Genomic DNA, 20396 nt, shown 5'->3' on the forward strand with positions numbered 1-20396 from the left:
GCAGGAGACCTGGGTTCAATTCCTGGGTTGGGAAGATCCCCTGGAGAAGGGAATGGCAACCCCCTCCAGTATTCTTCCCTGGAGAATCCATGGACAGAGGAGGCTGGCAGGCTACGGTCCATGGGGTCTCAAAGTATCAGATACGATTGAGTGACTAACACTTTTACTTTCACGTCTGACATAAGCGGGTATATAAGGGTTTAAAAAAGTCGGGTTCACAATTTTGTGATATGTGGCCCTGGAAATAGGAATTTTAGCAACGTGCCCTCCTGAGTATTCAGATAACCTCAAAGAGAAGTTGGAGAACAAACCGTAAAGCTTAGTATCTGCACATGGACTATTTTAATCTGTGCATACTCACAAAGCCAGATTCCCCCCTGCCCAGAAATTAGAGAAGGCAGACATGACTTTTTCTTCTTAAAATAGAATTTCCTTTAAGGAGAAAAATTATTAGAAACCAGCATTACTAAAGAACATTGAAATTTTAACTTGAATTTGGAAGGCAGTCCTTTCTGAAATGTCACACACATCTTGATTGACACCAACCTTTCTGGCACTTTCTTAGAATCTTGGTAATATAGCAAAGTTGAGCACCATTGCCTTGTATTTGCTATATTTCTCCCTTACAGCTATCTCAGTTATTTTACTATTGTCTGTCAGTCCCCACTAATTTGGTATTTCCGATTAATCATTTATCTGAAAATCTATAAACCTGTGGGAGCAATGATTGCAAATTGTGGATTTGAGATCCTTTCTTTGAATTGACGAAATAGCCAGCCTACCCATTGAGTTTAAACATGTAGCTAAACAATGGGATACTGTCAAATAGAGGAAAGTGAGTTGCAGGAGACACAGTTTTCTTTCTGAAGAAAAATTGCTTTCTTTGTCCTTCTTTAAAATAAACAATAAGGCTGGTTGTAGGAAAGTGGTGTAGTGACTCAACTCCAAAGAACAGAAACAACTGCGGCCTGCTCAGGAACATAATCTATCAGTGTAATTTTCCAAAACATCAGGAAAATAAAAATAGTGGAAGAAATGGTGCTTTGTTAGCTTTATTGTTGGATGCATAACAAAACAGGAAGTGCTCCTTACCAATAGGATGCTAGAGAAAGAATATAGTTGAGCGCTAATAGTCCTCTCCTCCTTCCCCTTTGCCCACCCCAGACCAATTGCAGCTTTGGTTATTAGGAAATGATAGATTAATATTTTACCTCTACAAGTTTTGGGCTTTTGAGCGATAAAATGAAACAAAAATAAAAATGAATAGATGCCAGCAGGAATGCTTTAATGCTGTTGCTTTAAGAAAATAAAGGAAACAATGAAAAATGAAGGAATTAGCTTACAAGGGCTGAATCTAAAAGGAAGTAGCCCTCCCAGTGAGACTTTAGGAGTGATCAAAAGACTGCTTAGCTGCTGGAGAGGGTATAATAAAGTGGCCAAGACTGAAGCTAAAACTGCACCTAGCTACAATGAAGTTTAGGTAAATAGTAAGTTCAGATGAAGGCTTCCTCCAGATACTTGTCTAGATTTAATAGCAGGTATGGATAAATGTTTGGAAGATAAGTGGCACTGCTAATCTAATATTGCTGAAAAGCAGAGCCCAAGTATTGGGAATGTATTTCTGTTTGACATAATATATAGAAACATTCATTGCAAAGAAAAGGGGGTAGGAAACACATATTATTGTTCATTTCGAATGTGCATGTATAAACATCTTTTATGCTTCACTTGGAAGAAATTAAAAGTGAAATTAACGAGGTATTTAAAACCTGGTTAGTTAGGTCATTTTTTTGGCAAGTCAGCCTGTGAAAGAAGCTTCATGCATGGCAAGAGATTTTATTATTTTAACTCTTTAGCATTTACCCCAGGAAGCATAGTACGTAAGGTTTTAAACTGACAGCAGCCAATAAAGTTAATGAATGGAAAAGCAGAGTAGCATTCAGTAGCTTGTGAGATAATTAGGACAAAGATCCAGAGAAGAAAAAATACTGGTAGAGCAGAGCAGCTGGTTGAATGGGATTGATGTTCAGTGGGATTAAAAGCCACCAGATAGGAAACTGGAAGAATCTTTTAGATAATAACTCTTAAAATGCCAGAATCATTCTTATTTGGCCATGTGTTGTATACTTAACAAAGGAACCTATAAAGGGAAGGAAACTGGTGTCAGAGTGTAAGGAGAATTAGTTTCTGAGACATAGAAACCTAATACCAGGAATGTGTTTGTCGCCTTCACCAACTCTTTCTGCCACCTGGAGCAAGAGGTGAAAATTCATGTTCTCTGGGATGTCCTACTGTGGGCATGATGGGAGATGACACCCTTAATCCTGCCTTTTTAAGGAGATTTAATTGCATCAGTGATCTAAGGAAAATCATTCAAAATCTGCAGGACGCTTGCACAGTCTTCATTTTAGAAGACTACATAATTTCAAAGTACATGGCTTTTATAAAGAAAAAGAAGGATCTCCAAAACAATCCTTTTGTGAAAGCAAATGAAAACCCATACAAATAATTAAAATTTTAAAAATTCTTAGTACTTTACCAAGTGATTCAATGTGGATTGTATACTTTTGGTCTCATAACAACTGTGTGAGGTGAACCTGACATATATCAGCTTATTTTATAAATGAGAAAAAAGTTAAGAGGTTAAGTGACATCCTAGGGGTTACACAGCTGGTCTTAGGCAAAAGTCTTTATCTACAGGTGTCACGAGGCAGGGTCACAGCTAGTAAGGACACTGAAGTGTCTAAACATTCAAGCAGATGACATTTGACATCTGACAAGAAGAAACACACCTCAGGGGATCCTAAAAACACTACTGAGGGATTCCTGGGTCATAGTTAATCGTGCCTTGTAGGAATAATTTCTGCTCAGCAACTCATTACTTGTTTCATTAACCTAGATTACTTTTGTAGCTTGTTTGATTCAGTCCTGCTTTATGAAACTGTGGTTGGACATATAATAAGAAACCTAGAGGCCAGTATTTGGATATACTTTTGGTCCCTGGGTACCTTTGGACTCATTCACTTCAATTTTATTCAAGCTCTTAGAGAAAATTTTCCAACAACTATTATTTTCCATAGACGCAAAAGTAAGAAAGTTGATGAAATCTCTTGAAGTAGCAAAGTGTTAACAACTCATTCTTGGGCTTTCCTGGTGGCTCAGCGGTAAAGAATATGCAAGTCAATGCAGGATACTCAGGAGGTTTGATCCTGGGTCAGAAAGAGCCTTGGAACAGGAAATGGCAACCTATTCCAGTGTTCTTGCCTGGGAAATCCCATGGACAGAGGAGTCAAGTTAGCTACAGTTCATGGGGTTGCAAAGAGGAGGACATGACTTAGCAACTAAACAACAACTGAGTCATACTAAATAAGACTGAGTTATTCATTAGACCTAAAAATCTTATTATGATTTTTAAATCCCCTTTATAGACACATAAATATCCATGTGTGTACACACTTCTAAGTGGCCAAAATGCCCTTTGTAACGTGAGAGGAAAATGAGTTAAAAGCATTTAAGAAATGCCTGATGCCTAGATTGGCCTAACCTTTATTCACAACACATTGGGAGATCGAACTGGCAACAGATTTGATGTGGCAGGTTCCTGACAAGTAGCAAGTTATGGTGGGTATTTCTCCAGAGAACTGTGGCACAGACAGATCACCTCCCCAGTATCCTGCACACTGGCATTACAAGGTTAGCCGTGTGCAGATGAAGTGAAATGATACTACGTGGTGGTGGTTCTTGTCAGCAAGGCTTCCACAAGAATTCCTGTGGGCTCCCCTGGTGGCTCAGATGCTAAAAATCTGCCTACAATGCAGGAGACCTGGGTTCAGTCCCTGTGTGGGGAAAACTGCCTGGAGAAGGGAATGGCTACCCGCTCTAGTATTCTTGCCTGGAGAATGCTATGGACAGAGGAGCCTGGCAGGGTACAGTCCATGGGGTTGCAAAGAGTTGGACATGACTGAGTGACTAACGCTTTTACTTTCTTTCCACTTCTTGCAAGGGTCTAATGATGACAATGATGTTATGTGTTTGTGTGTCTAATTAGGATGGGGTGGTGAAACTGCGTGTATGTGTGTGTGTGTGTGTGTGTGTGTGTGTGTGTGTCTGAAGGAGGTTGCAGTAGAGGGTGAATTGGAGAACAGGACCCCAGATTTGCAGTAGAGTCAGTGAGATTACTATAAACTAAATGCTTGTGTCCACCCAAAATTTTTAGGGCTCTAGAGGCCAATGTGGAGATGGGGCCTTTGGGAGGTAATTAGGGTTAGATGAGATGAGGGCTTCCCAGGTGGCACAATGGTAAAGAACCTGCCTGCCAATGTGGGAGAGGCAGGAGACACAGGAAGATCCCCTGGAGAAGGAAATGGCAACCCACTCCAATATTCTTGCCTGGAAAATTCCATGGACAGAGGAGCCTGGCAGACGACAGTCAATGAGGTTGCAAAGAGCTGGACACAACTGAGCAACCGAGCATGCACACGAGATCACGAGAGTAGATAGGGTCCTGATGATGGGATTAATGCTCTTTTAAGAAGAGACACCACAGAGCTTGCTCTGTGCCATGTTAGGGTGCAGAGAAAGTAGCTAACGGCAAGCCAGGAAGAGGGTCTTTGTCACAACCTGACCTAATCCCAGACTTCTAGCCTCTAGAACTGTGAGAAAATAAACTTCTATTGTTCGGGTCATCTGATCTATGGTATTTTGTGTGACAGCTGAAGATGACTAAGACAGAGATAAATTTTTATTAATAGAAGTATCGGGGAGATAATTGAGTGGAACACAGTTGTGAGGAAGGGGGAGTTACGTGGTAGGAATCAGTGAAAGTGTGCTTTTGGATTTGTAACGCATAGAATTAATTACAGATTATGCAAATAGATGAGGGGTTTTATAGCTTTTCTAAAATGCTGAATAATGTTACTGAGCAGATAAACTGCTGAACAGATGTTAAGTAGCTGTTAGTGATGACCCCCTTGGTTCCCCTTGTAAGGTAAGAACATCAAATCAATGATGGAATACAAAAGCCACAAACGGTGAATTCTTTAAAATTTCCAGCTTAAAGATCTTTTGAAAAATATTTTAAGAGGGGAAATCTGCAGCCTTTATAGCCTGTTAATGAGAAGTTCCCTTTATGTACTTTCAATAAAGGGGCTTAAATTTTGTAAAATAGCGCAGATTAATTCAGGTCTTATTCTGGGCTTTTTATATAAAGACTGAAAAGTGGAAAGGGCATATTTTCCCTCGGTTGGAAAAAGGGATTAGATAATTTACCTTAAGGGTAAATAAAGATCAAGTGCCAATGTTTAGATTAGCATCCAATTTACTAGAGATCTCTTCAAGAAAATAAGAGATACCAAGGGAACATTTCATGCAAAGATGGGCTCAATAAAGGACAGAAATGGTATGGACATAAGAGAACCAGAAGATATTAAAAAGAGGTGGCAAGACTACACAGAAGAACTGTACAAAAAAGATCTTCACGACCCATATAATCATGAAGGTGTTATCACTCACACTCACCTAGAGCTGGACATCCTGGAATGTGAAGTCAGGTGGGCCTTCGGAATCATCACTGCGAACAAAGCTAGTGGACTGGATGGAATTCCAGTTGAGCTATTTCAAATCCTAAAATATGATGCTGTGAAAGTGCTTCACTCACATGTCAGCAAATTTGGAAAACTCAACAGTGGCCACAAGACTGGAAAAGGTCAGTTTTCATTCCAATCCCAAAGAAAGGTAATGCCAAAGAATGCTCAAACTACCGCACAATTGCACTCGATCTCACACACTAGTAAAGTAATACTCAAAATTCTCCAAGCCAGGTTTCAGCAATACGTGAACAGTGAACTTCCAGATGTTCAAGCTGGTTTTAGAAAAGGCAGGGGAACCAGAGATCAAATTGCCAACATCCACTGGATCATCAAAAAAGCAAGAGAGTTCCAGAAAAACATCTCTTTCTGCTTTATTGACTATGCCAAAGCCTTTGACTGTGTGGATCACAATAAACTGTGGAAAATTCTGAAAGAGATGGGAATACCAGACCACCTGACCTGCCTTTTGAGAAACCTGTATGCAGGTCAGGAAGCAACAGTTAGAACTGGACATGGAACAACAGACTGGTTCCAAATAGGAAAAGGAGTACATCAAGGCTGTATGTTGTCACCCTGCTTATTTAACTTATATGCAGAGCACATCATGAGAAATGCTGGACTGGAGGAAGCACAAGCTGGGATCAAGATTGCCAGGAGAAATATCAATAACCTCAGATATGCAGATGACACCACTCTTATGGCAGAAAGTGAAGAAGAACTAAAGAGCCTCTTGATGAAAGTGAAAGAGGAGAGTGAAAAAGTTGGCTTAAAGCTCAACATTCAGAAAACTAAGATCATGGCATCTGGTCCCATCACTTCATGGCAGATAGATGGGGAAACAGTGACTGACTTTATTTTTCTTGGCTCCAAAATCACTGTAGATGGTGACTGCAGCCATGAAATTAAAAGACGCTTGCTCCTTGGAAGGAAAGTTATGACCAACCTAGATAGCATATTCAAAAGCAGAGACATTACTTTGCCAACAAAGGTCCATCTAGTCAAGGCTATGGTTTTTCCAGTGGTCATGTATGAATGTGAAAGTTGGACTATAAAGAAATGAGCACCGAAGAATTGATGTGTTCGAACTGTGGTGTTGGAGAAGACTCTTGAGAGTCCCTTGGACTGCAAGGAGATCCAACTAGTCCATCCTAAAAGAGATCGATCCTGGGTGTTCATTGGAAGGACTGATGCTGAAGCTGAAACTCCAATACTTTGGCCACCTGATGGGGAGATCTGACTCATTTGAAAAGACTCTGACGCTGGGAAAGATTGAGGGCAGGAGGAGAAGGGGATGACAGAGGATGAGATGGTTGGATGGCATCACCGACACAATGGACATGGGTTTGGGTGTACTACAGGAATTGGTGATGGACAGGGAGGCCTGGCGTGCTGCAGTTCATAGGGTCACAAAGAGTCGGACACGACTGAGTGACTGATCTGACTGATTGACTATCAGTGTGATGTGGAGGAACTAGCTTTCAAAATTCTGAATTCTCGTGTAGGTAACAAAACGGTTATATGCAACTGCCCAATATATGAAATAGAGAAAGCACCATGTTTACTAAAATTTTGTTACTCATTTGAAGCAAGAAACTCAGTTCAACCTTCAATTAAATATCAAGACACCACAAAAAAAGGCTCTTTAGAAAGACACTAACCTAATAAATGCTGGCAACTGCAAAATATAACATTATAATTAATGTTTTGAAATATAAAAGGGTTAAAATCATTAACTAAACTTTGGTTGGTTTTGCAAATGAGATTCACTGTGGAAGTTTCTAAAATCTTCTAGTATTTGCAATATTTACATGTAAACTTTGTATAGTTCTAGAACTGTTTGATATTTGTATGCTGAACAAATACAAAAGACTCATATACCTACATTCAGTTGGGTGCCTCTAATAAAATCCAATATTGGCAAGATTCGCTTCCCCATTGTCTCCATGTGTCTCACTGTGTCTTCTTTGGTCAGCAGACCGAAGGGAGTTTTATGTTCTAAAAATTGTAACAATAAACTTTTATACTATTTTTTGCTAGATGTCCATTTCAAAATGCTTTTCTTAGCAAGCTATAAACAGACATCTCAATATTAATAGATATGAAATCTTTAGTACAGGAATGAGTTCCATCTCAAAGACCACAGGTATCACAATGAAAGATCTATGAGAAGAAAGGCAGAGGAGACATTGCCCTTTGGAGACTATCATTTACTCCTTTTGCTATGTTTCCTGATTGAGATCTAAGGGACAGCCTATAACAATTCACCTCTCTCTGCAGAGTATGCTTTTCCTGAGTTGTGAAAAAAAGGTTGTCATAAATGATTCTTGTCTTATTTCTCCCAGGTATTATTCAAGTGTTCAGATCCCATTGACTTTGAATGTAGCTTGAAGTTGAGATAAGCCTTGGAGGATGGAGTGCCAGACAAAACACAAATCCTTAATTATGTGAGTAGAGTTGAAGGGATAAATTCAGCCTGGTCATGAATTCAGCCCACAAGTCTGAGACTTCAACTCTACATGAATATTTTCTTGATTTTTGAAAGTTTTCAACTAGAATTACTGAGCACCACTTAACTAGAATACTCTTTAGGAGAGCTGAGGTCTTGGTTAATTATATAAGAAAAAAGTGTAACAGATATTAATACAATGGCAGATAATCCAAGTGATTTAAGGGGGTCATTGTCTATACTTTTGATTTCATATGGTAGTTTTGTTGCATAATTTTCTTCTATGTTTGCTAATTGATGGTGACAAAAGCTTGTATTTGCTTGTATTCTGTAAGTGCCCCATGATTAGGCATTGGTGATAGTGTAATCGGGGTCAGATGGTTGGCGTGAGGGAAATGGGTGCTCTTGGGGAACCAGAATTCCAGGTATTGTTGACTAACCCACAAAGACTGGAAGGAGTTAAGAATGACCCAACAAATGTTTTCGTGCCCAGGCCCTACTATATGCTAGGCTTGAAATGAATAAAGCTTAATGAATGATGCACATTATTCATTAATGAATAATTAATTGTGCCTTAACACAGTATTGAATGATAACAAGTCCAGTGAGTTACCTGTAAATGTTGGTAAGTTCCTACTTGACACTTTTTCCAAAAACTTTCCATCTTCTTTGTTTTTGAACCCAAGAGTCAAGAGATACTGTTGCGGAGGAAAAGAGGACCAGTCAACTGTCTGAGGCAACACGTGGAGTCCTTGAAAGTCTAAAAAAAGACAAAGAACAAAAGAATTTATCATTTTATTTTTTTCAGGGTATTTTCCCCCCTAGATTCCAAGAATTATACTTGGAAAAAGGGAAAAATACAAAAATTAAAGATACAAAGTAAAAGTATGTGCATCAAAAGGTCAAATAGATGATATGTCAAAACTGTACTTTATTATTCATATTTTTCTTAAAATACAAGCAAACACAAAGGATAGCAATAAAATGCAGCTAGGTTACTTGGTTCTCATTTGCCATATTCAACATAACACAAAACTCAGGACCACAGGCTTGCCGGCTTGATATTTTTCTGTGTGACACTTTTCAAGGGAATTTGGTTTTTCTATTCACAGTTTAAGAAAATAATATGATATGAAAGGAAAGAGAAAAATTACCAAGTAAAAATTAAAATATAAAGCTAATTAATTTAGTTGCTGTTCCTCCTATAGCTGAAGGAAATTTAAAATGATAAATGTACTGACTTTTGTAATTAGACTTAATTTTTGTAATTAGACTTAATTTTTGTAATTACTTTTATAATTAGACTTAGAAATAATTCAAGTGTCAAGAAAATGGTTCTAAAACAAACTCTGTTCTTAATGACCACAAGAACTAATATTTACTTAGTAATTATTTTCTACCTTCCCTTGTTCTAAATATTTTGTGTTCATTCTGTTAATATTGTGTTAGTTTCAGGTGTATAGAAAAGTGATTCAATTATATATATGTGTACATATTTTTTCAGATTATTTTCCATGATAGGTTGTTAAAATATATTGAAAATAGTTCCCTGTGCTGTACAGTAAATCCTTGTTGCCTATCTATTTTATATGGAAATGTTTGTATCTGTTAATCCCATGCTCCAACTTGTCCCTCCCTTCCTTCCCTTTCCACTTTGGTAATCACGTTTGTGTGTGCATGTTCAGTCACGTCTCTTTGAGACCCAGTGGGGTCTAGCCCACCAGGCTCCTCTCTCCATGGGATTTCCTAGGCAAGAATACTAGAGTGGGTTACTGTTTCCTGCTCTAGGGCCTGTTCCCGACCCAGGGATTGAACCCATGTCTCTTGTGTCTCCTGCATTGGCAGGCAGATTCCTTACCACATGCCACCTGAGAAGCCCTTGTTTTGTGTGTATTCTCTAAATCCTGAAGATAACTTTACAACATTGGTACTGTTAGCCTCATGTTATAAACAGGAGGTTGAGGTACACAGATAGGAAGTGAATTGTCTGGAAACACAGCCTGTAAGTGGACAAAGCAAGACTCATACTGGGCAGTCTGACTGTGGAGACCATGGGCCTAACAACTACACTCTGCTTTCGGCTTGCTTGGCTTTGGGTTACTTTTCGGACAGGGACAAATGTTAGCCATGGGGTCTTGGAGGCCAGATTTACCTCATTCATTTCCATTCTGAGTAATAATGTTTTAGTTATTACAACAGACTTCTCAAATGAAGGATAATGAACAGAGTTTAATGACCCTCCCTACTTCACACTGCCAGGGAGGGAAAAAGATGAAATTCCAAATATCCTTGAATTATGATTTAGACGACAATTTTTAATCTAGAATCAGAACTCAAATGGCAACAGTTCAAATATAGTCTTTGCTATCTGTAGTATATCTTTAAAAAATAATTTTTTTAAACACCATGTTTACTGTGTTATTATCTGCATTTTCTGACTCCTCCACCCCCCTTTTGAGCTGCAAAACACTTTGTTTAAGCTAAAATTTACTGAGAAGCCCACTATTTAAAGTCAGTAAAGGTAGAGGTTTTCCATTAGAAGCCTGAATCAGTGACCACTGACCCTCATTGCTGTACCCCATTTTATATCCCTCACACGGTAGCCATCTTGAAACCTCCCCTTCCCTACCACCACAGGCCCAGTTTTTTTAAAGCACAGTTTGGAAAACACTGCCGTAAGCTATGTGGCACATTTTGGTTAAGTAAATAGCATATGGCTGTCAAATAGAGTTAACATGTAGGCTGATAATTAAAAGAAAATATTACAAAATATCTTGTAAACACAAGCACAGAAGAAAAATATATTAAACATGATTTAGTCTTTGGTGACTCAGGATCTGATAACCACTCAGTAACATTGAAGACTGACAGTTACATGGCCCTTCTTCTGTGTCCTACACAGTACCCAGATTATCCTTCTCACTCAATAACCACATAGAGCAGGACATATTATGCCCGCCTTGCAAATGACCAAACTGGAGCTTCAAGAAGTTACAAACTTACCCAAGACCATACCGCAAATGGAGGGACAGGAATTGAGAGTCAGGTAGCTGGACATCAGCGCACAGGGCTTAACTCTCAAAGTGACCCACTGATAATTATCATCGCTTTGACAGTCAATGGGAAGCGAGTTACAGAAGCAGGGCAATGCCAATATGTAGATGACTTTATCAGACCCAATTCTAGATTGAACACTTCCTTACTCTTATCTAGAAAAGTACAACAAAGGCTCAAGAGTTCATAACTTTTTAGGCGCTTTAAATGCAGATTGCCATATGAGATGCTTCTTTAGTTGGTGTTTGAATTCCAAACTCTTTTTAAAATGATGGCTCATTTCTGTAAACGAGGTAAAAGGTGATTTCTGCATTTGCAGAAAATTTCTTTGCCTTTGAAATCTCCTGCAGATATTCACAGACACACCCAACCAAGAGTTTACTTGTTTTACTGAAGTTGCCAATCACCCAATCATGTGAAAAGGCAGCTAAGTAAAAATAAAAATGGATACTAGTTCAAGCTGTGTGCTCAGTCATGTCCGACTCTTTGCAACTTCATGGACTATAGCCTGCCAGGCTCCTCTGTCCATGGAATCTCCCAGGCAAGAATACTGGAGTGGGTTGCCATTTCCTCATCATTTTGATAAATGGTCATAACTTGTTTTTTTGGATTGCTATTATTATTTTGCACTCTCTAAGAGCTGGCATTTTTAAATTGCTACATTTCCAGGAACTAGCACACTCTGGAGGTGGAGGGTAGGAGAAGGTGTGTGTTCCCTAGTGATGATTTGCTTTTATCTGATTTTGCTTCCTCACTTAGAAGGCCCCAGGGCCTTCTGGTCAGACTGATGATGAAGTCTGGGGCCATCATTTGGAGAAAGCCTTGGCTTTCTGGTTAACTCCAGAGACCCCCTGAATGAGTGTGTTTAGGGTGTGCTGTGCATGGGCTGGTATTTGAGGTGAGTCGCAGGAGGCATCTTGAGATTTGGCATTTTCTGATATGTTTCTATTGCCAGAAACAGCCAATATTTGCAGGGTCTGTTACATAAATAGAATAAAGGATGAGAGGTTGATCTCTTCTTGTTCTTAAATATTTGATGGATAAAGAGTGACAGTGGTTAGATCAACTAGAGAAACTAATATTAGCACTATAGCTAATTTATTATAAAATATATTTGCAAAAAGGTATTTTCTATTCCTTTTGGTGCTATATGTTTCATCTTGTTCAATCCATTGTTCAATTCTAGTTGAAGTTTTGAAATGTGAGAGGCCTCTATAAACATACTGCTAAATCAAAAACTATTTTTAAAGTATCATTTTTATTCCATTTGTATGCAGAGTAAATTGCAGTTGTGTGAACATTTAGCCTAGCAGGTGGTCTATGACCCAAAATGACGACATACTTCCAGATGTTAAATCTCATGTAACATTAATTTGAGCGCTAATTGTTCTCAGTTTTATGCTCATAAACCTCTACCTATGTCCGAAAAGCCCTGAGCCTCTGATGGGTATGAAAATTAAACAGACTATATTGTCCTTTGATAGGAAAGTTGAATTGATTAAAAATGTCTTCTTTGCTCCTGTCATGTCAGAAGAAAACCTGGGGGAAATAAACCCCTTAAGGCATTTGTTTACAGTTTATCACAGTTGCAGATGAAATTTAGATGACTAGCACCAAAACTATTATTAAAAGATCAGTTTGCAGGTATGACACAGTTCCAAATTTTTACCATTAAGGAAGCAGATGTTTTTTAAAAAATACCAAAGATAGATTATACAAACTTAGTTTCTTGTAGAAACAGGATCTTTCAATTCTTTGGCCTCCAAGTGAAAGATGTCCAACTCTCAGCAAAACAGGGTAATGTTTGCCCTTTTTCAAGAATCTTTTATTGTACCTCAGGAGGCTGGAGCTGACTGGCAGGTACTCAAGCCATTCTTGTTCTTTGACCTTCTGTATGTTCCCTCCTTTCTCCTTGAAGTCACATTCCTGAAGGTGACAGTTTCTGTCTCTCTGTCCCTCTCTTTGCCTTTCTGTCTGTCTGTGTCTCCCTTTCTCTCCTATCCACATGCCTACTGCTTCCCCTTCCTCCCTTTCTCTTCTACGCGGTCTCTGGCTTACTGATATTTTCTTCATATGAACACTCTTGGGGAAATTTCTCTGTTCTTGTGGCATTAGCTACTACTTCTAATCAAAAGACTGGGGGATCCAAAGCCATAGTCTCATCTGCAAAATTTCACGCATCACATTTCCCAGTGTCTACTGGGATATCGCCATTTGTTCACCATTACAAACGTTACCTCACAAACAGCAAGTATATGCCTTGAAAGTGATTTTTGAAATCTCCACAACATCCCTCTCACCTTCTTTTCACTAGTATATTGTAGGAATGGCCATTGTTCACCCAATTATTTTGGCTTAAAATTTTGAAGCCATTGTTGACTTTTCTTTCCTCTTGTTCTCTGACATTTAGTGAATCTCAAAAGCTCATTAAATCTGCCCTCTGTAATACAACTCATATTAACCCCTTTCTTTGCATTATCAGTGCTAGCACACTCGTTAAATTTCTGATCACATAGCACCCGGATTACAGAAAACGTTTCCCAACAGGCCTTGCTACCACCAGTAACATTTCACACAGATATATCTCCACACCACAACCAGTGATTATTCCTGAAATATCACCAATATCACCTTTGTCATTGTCACATCCTTCCTCAGGAATTTCAGTGCTTCTTTCCCAGTATTCAAGGCTCTCAACTGTGTGCATGTGTTTCACAATCTATACTTCATTCCTATGTTTTCTCCAATATAAATCTTTCTCATCAACTCTGCTGATTTTAGTAATTTGTAGCAGCCTGTGGTCATCCTGCCTTTGAATTTTTCTTTGTGCTTTAACACCTGAAACAACTTCCTATTCTCTTAATATTTCTTTTATTCAATCAATCACTGTTCTTCCAGATGTGCCTAATTTAAGTCCCACCTAGTCCATAAAGGGGCTTCCCTGGTGGCTCAGTGGTAAAGATCCTGCCTGCCAATGCAGGAGATGTGGGTTTGATCCCTGGGTTGGAGAGATCCCCTGGAGAAGGAATTAGCAACCGACTCCAGTATTCTCACTTGGGAAATCCCGTGGACAGAGGAGTCTGGCGGACTACAGTCCATGGGGCTGCAAAAAGAGTCAGACACAACTTAGCAACTAAAACAACAGTCCATAAAGGGCTTCCTGAGGACTTCAGAACCTCCTCCCAACCTTGAAAGAACACTTCGATCATTCATTCCAGAGTGAATCTCCTCATGTTTAATGGGGCTACGTCTCATCACTCCAATTAGTTTTAATCCTCTTGAAGATAACATCTTCAAGTTATCTTCATGCAGCAAGCACCTAGTAGGTGCTCAGTCAATACTTGAATCTAAAAAAACAACTTTTCTCAATCCTGTATTTTTAATGGTTCAAGTAAGAATAAAACTTCAAAAAAAAATCAAAGCTAATTAATGTTCAGAGCTTCTGAAATAAGATTTATTTCTCTGTCACGATGGTGCAGTCACTCACCTAGAGCCAGACATCCTGGAATGCAAAGTCAAGTGGGCTTTAGGAAGCATCCTTACAAACAAAGCTAGTGGAGGTGATGGAATTCCAGCTGAGCTATTTCAAATCCTAAAGATGATGCTGTTAAAGTGTTGCACTCAATATGCCAGCAAATTTGGAAAACAGCGGTGTCCACAGGACTGGAAAAGATCAGTTTTCATTCCAATTCCAAAGAAAGGCAATGCCAAAGAATGTTCGAACTGCTACACAGTTGCACTCATCTCATACGTCAGCAAAGTAATGCTCAAAATTCTCCAAGCTAGGCTTCAACAATATGTGAACTGAGAAATTCCAGATGTTCAAGCTGTATTTAGAAAAGGCAGAGGAACCAGAGATCAAATTGCCAACATCCATTGGATCATAGAAAAAGCAAGAGAGTTCCAGAAAAACATCGATTTCTGCTTCATTGACTATGTCAAAGCCTTTAATGTGTGGATCACAACAAACTTTGAAATTTGAAACAAGTTTCAAAAAACTTTGAAACAAACTCAAAATTCTTTGAGTTCGGATACCAGACCACCTGACCTGCCTCCTGAGAAATCTGTATGCAGGTCAAGAAGCAACAGTTAGAACCAGACATGGAACAACAGACTGGCTCCAAATCGGGAAAGGAGCATGTCAAGGCTGTATATTGTCACCCTGCTTACTTAACTTCTATGCAGAGTACATCATGCGAAATGCCGGGCTGGATGAAACACAAGCTGGAATCAAGATTGCTGGGAGAAATATCAATAACCTCAGATGTGCAGATGACACCACACTTACAGCAGAAAGTGAAGAGGAACTAAAGTGCCTCTTGATGAAAGTGAAAGAGGAGAGTGAAAAAGCTGGCTTAAAACTCAATATTCAAAAAACGAAGATCATGGCATCTGGTCCTATCACTTCATGGCAAATAGATGGGGAAACAGTGGAAATAGTGACAAACATTTTTCTTGGGCTCCAAAATCACTTCGGACTGTGACCGTAGCCATGAAATTAAAAGATGCTTACTCCTTGGAAGAAAAGCTATGACAAACCTAGACAGCATATTAAAGAGCAGAGACATTACTTTGCCAACAAAGATCCATCTAGTCAAACCTATGGTTTTTCCGGTAGTCATGTATGGATGTGAGAGTTGAACCATAAAGAAAGCTGAGCACTGAAGAATTGATGCTTTTGAACTGTGGAGTTGGAGAAGACTCCTGAGAGTCTCTTGGACTGAAAGAAGATCAAACCAGTCCATCCTAAGGGAAATCAGTCCTGAATATTCATTGGAAGGACTGATGCTGAAGCTGAAGCTCCAATACTTTGGCCACCTGATGCAAAGAAGTGACTCACTGGAAAAGACCCTTTTGGTGGGAAAGATTGAAGGCAGGAGGAGAAGGGGATGACAGAGGATGAAATGGTTGGATGGCATCACCGACTCAATGCACATGAGTTTGGGTAAACTCCAGGAGTTGGTGATGGACAGGGAGGCCTGGTGTGCTGCAGTCCATAGGGTCGCAAAGAGTCGGACATGACTGAGTGACTGAACCAAACTGAACTGAAATTTAGAAAAGAATATCACACAATCTTTATTTTTCATTTTCCCCAAACATTAAGTGGTTTCTAGTCAGTTTACAAAAGGTGAGTGAGGTAAAATAATCTGTATTAGATAACACAGGGTAGTTGGTGCTCAAATGAACAGAACAGCTCTTCCGAGATGAAAGAATATTTCGTATTCAGGTTGCACACTTGATGCAACTTGTTCTCTGGGAAACGTGGACTCTTAGTCACTAAGAAGATTGGATAAACAGAGAATCTGGCTTAGTGAAACTGTCAGTAGCACCAGAGAAGCACCTTGAAAAATGTGAACTATTGAGTACAGATCAGCTGACTCATCTGTATGCATGAAAGACTGCTTATTTTCATGAAGCTGAAGTGAAGTTGCTCAGTCATGTCCAACTCTTTGCGTTCCCTTGGACTGTAGCCTACCAGGCTCCTCCATCCATGGAATTTTCCAGGCAAGAGTATTGGAGTGGGTTGCTATTTCCTTCTCCAGAGGATCTTCCCAACCCAGGGATCGAACCCAGGTCTCCCGCATTGCAGGCAGACGCTTTGCTATATGAGCTACCAGGGAAGCCCTTTCATGAAGCTACATATCTGTAAAATAATATTTGAGCTCTCTGGACATAAAGTAGGAAGCACAGATACCACCATCATCAATATTTTCTGTTGGATACCCCAACATAGCCACAGTCAACAGGTTGTGGATGAACTTTTCAAAGCAATTTGGAAAAAAGAAAAGTCATAGAGGTTTTAAAACTTTTTTAGAAACACACAAATTTGCCACGGTTCTCTTATCACCTTTCCCTAAGTTTCATTTCCTTCTCTATTTCCCAGTGTCTATGTCATTTCTCTGCCCTTTGTCCATAACAAAATGTTCTGACATTTTGGGTTAGAGCAAAATCTCATTTCTAAAGGTCCCAGTTGTTCACTGTGAGACGGGACCATGTCAGTTTTATATGACTTCCTTTTAGTGCTCAGTTTCAGAGTTTAGTTTCTCCAGTCCCTTCATAATGCCAGCACTTTGTCACAACTTCTTCCCCAATCATTTTCTGAGCTTTATCTTGTACTCTTTTAATGCCGCTACCTCTGTCTTGGAAGTTATCCACAAATTCACATCAGCAAGAAAACAGCAAAAGGCAGCAGCTTTTGCAGCTAACTTATCATTACTGCTCCCCATAAATAATAAAAGTTTCCACTTTTAAAAGCATAGTGTATTTTGATTTTTGCATTTGATGTGTGCTAAAGCTGTATGTGTAATGAATCTTTGTATAATAAATTGTATTTTCTTGTTGACCTTCGTTATAATGTCAGAGCTGTAGATGCAAGTGAAAAAAATTGGTTTTCATTCCTAATTTTCCCTTTAGGCTGCTGGGCTACTTCTCCAAAACCAATCTTTGTAGATGTTTCCTCTCACAACCCATTTGTAAAGTGTGAAAAAATTAATAACTACATAAGATTTTTATACGTAGTTTATTTTTATTTCACTTGAAATTCTTATTGATTCTGAAGTTTTATGTTTAATCAGCTGTATTGTATTTATTCTGGGGAAGTGCCTTAATTCCATCCCTAACAAAGTAGATTTGAGACAAACAGGAAAGATACTGCTATTTCCTTCAATATTTATTAGATTCACAGTTAGTGAAATAACATATTGTTGCTCTAATGCCCTGAATTTGGGGGGCCTGGAGTAGGATTATTTTTCCCCTCTTTGAGAATTTTAACTCTAGGCATGGGATAAGGTTTGAATTTATACTACACCTAAATATCCAGGAAATCTCAGCTCCAGAAACAAAGGCTCTCTCATTGATAGGACTCTATAGTGTTTGGAAAAATCAAAAGAAATCTCTGGGAGGAAACAAAATCAACCCAAACTCTACTGGATTCTCACAGATAAAGCCACACCAAATAGTGGCTTGCACCCAAGAGTAAAAACTTACAAATGTTACTATCTACAATGAGTGAGAGATGATGTGGTACCATAGAGAGATAGTTGGTCTTGTCCCCAGTTCCTGGTGCAGAGCTTCTATAATGCTTGGAATTTCCTGAGTGGTAAGGGATAATAGGAGTGTCTTTTGTTCTAATGAGGTGTTTCTTGGCAGCCCCCCAGAGAGTTTATGCCAGGATGGGGGCTAGTCTCAAGAAAGACCAAGCCTTGATTAGAAACTTGGAACTTTCAGCCTCATTCTTCATGCTCTGGAGATTGAACAGGCTGGAGATTGAGTTAATCACCAGTGGCCAGTGATTAAACCAATCATGATGCAACCTCCATAAACCCCCCAGATGATGGGGTTTGGAGAGCTTCTGGGTTAGTGAAGTTCATGAGGTACTGGGAGAGCGGTGCACCCAGAGAGAGCGTGGGTGTTCCCTGAACACACACACACCCCTCTACATACCTTACTTTGCCCTATGTTTTTCCATAAGATGTCACCAAAAAAACCCAAATGATCTTTTTGGCAAACCCAGTATCTCTTCAATTTGGCTGTTCTTGAATTGTATCCTTTATGATAAACTAGTAATAGTAAGTAAAGCACTTCCTGAGTACTATGAGTCATCCTGGAAAATTATAAAACCTAAATTGGGGTTTGTGGGAACCCCCAATTTATAACTTCTTGATTAGAAGTATAGGAGACCTGGGACTTGTGACTGGCATCTGAAGTGGTGGGTGGGGGCAGTCTTGTAGGATAGATCCTTTCATCTGTGAGGTCTGTATTAACTCTGGATAGTTAGTACCAAAGTTGAATTGTTAAAAGCCCAGTTGGTGGCTGATAGTTAGAACAGTGGTAAAGAAAACAACCACATATTTGGTGTCGAAAGTGTTGTGAGGAAAAGGCAATCCTATATTTGGGGTCAGAAGTGAGATTTGCTAAAGTGGTTCTGGCTCATGGAAACATGTGGTTTGGGAAGAAAAGGGATAAACGAGTGGAATTGGAGGGTGAGAAATCCTTGATTCCTGGGTGGCCACTTGTGGTGTGAAACTGCAGTTGTGCTGTGATCAATTACTAAAGATAAGAGTTACCCATTGTAGAGATGAATCCAATGCCTGGGAAGCTGATACACTGGATGCATTAAGAAATACAAACTAACAAGAGAAAAGCAAAATATACAATCTTGGTTATCATTACCTGTTGCAGCTAAAATGAAATTAGAAGAGAGTTCTGAATTGGATTAATATTTACAGTCCATGGGGTTGCAAAGAATGGGGCATGACTGACTGAATGACTAACACTCATTGAGATTCAAAATGGATGGCACAGAGAGACAAAGAAATAGAAAATATAAGGAACGGCTTCAGTGATAACGGAAAATTAGATGAGTAGAGGTAACAAATGTCCAGCTAAAATTCTTCAATGAAAGAATAGCAAGGAGTAAGGACTAGTATTTTTTTTAAATGTTGACACATTTTCAGAATATATGAATTTTTCAGAATATATGAATACATGATTCCTTAGATTATGGAGCGCGGTGACTTCCAGGTGAGGACAGTGTTTACGTTGGTAGGAGGTAGGGAATGGTTTGGGATTTTTCAGAGGCCAGTAGAGAGGATACCTGGAGAGCTAGCAACATTTTTTTTTTTTTACTTTATTTAACCTGTAACAATTAGTTTAGCTGAGCATTCGTTTTGTGTAAATTTAAATGTCTGTGATATTTCACAATAAAAATGATTTAAAGAATATATGAGAAAAGATGAATAACTTGGCTGAGGGGACTTTCCGAGTGGTCCAGTGGTTAAAAACTGCACTTCCAATGCAGAGGGCCCGGGTTCAGTCCCTTGTCTGGTAACTAAGATCCCACAGGCCAATGTGTCTTGGCCAAAAAGTAAATTAAAAAAAAAAAAAAAAGAATGACAAATAACTTGGATGGGGCTCTATTTTAGGTGTGAAAAGCAGTGATTATCTTTGGACCACAAGATCATCAAGAAAAGCTCCTGCCTAAAAGGTATAAGGTAACTGAGCCAAGTATTAAAGCATAAGTAAATAGGACCTGAATGCCAAATATGTAAAACTGAAGGAAAAAAAGGATAATACTGCAAAATAGAAATTTCCAATTCTGTGCACAACCAACTTGTAGAGTTTAAAATTAAGAACTAGAGACATTGTTTTACATGATTGAGAGTTCAGTCTTTAGGGATTTTAATGCTCAGCTGCATGATTCATTAGATGGCAGTGCCTAATGATTAGCTCTAATATTACAGAGTGGCTATATTAGACAACATAAGTAAGTGTTTCAGGAAAAACCAAATCTTAACATGAATATTTAC

The 20396-nt window shown here is 39.0% G+C and overlaps 1 protein-coding gene across 1 annotated transcript in view; it reads right to left on the reverse strand.

Moving 5' to 3' along the window:
• Nucleotides 1–20396, reverse strand: part of SPATA16 (spermatogenesis associated 16) — a 244465-nt gene that overhangs the window by 35226 nt on the left and 188843 nt on the right. Inside the window, exons 7-8 of the mRNA XM_043874568.1 lie at nt 8648–8794; nt 7471–7583 (exon numbers count right to left, since the gene is read on the reverse strand). Coding sequence (XP_043730503.1) covers nt 7471–7583; nt 8648–8794 — 260 coding nt within the window. The remainder of the gene's footprint in view (nt 1–7470; nt 7584–8647; nt 8795–20396) is intronic.

Source organism: Cervus elaphus, chromosome 19, assembly GCF_910594005.1.
Source record: "Cervus elaphus chromosome 19, mCerEla1.1, whole genome shotgun sequence".
NCBI classification, from domain to species: Eukaryota; Metazoa; Chordata; class Mammalia; order Artiodactyla; family Cervidae; genus Cervus; species Cervus elaphus.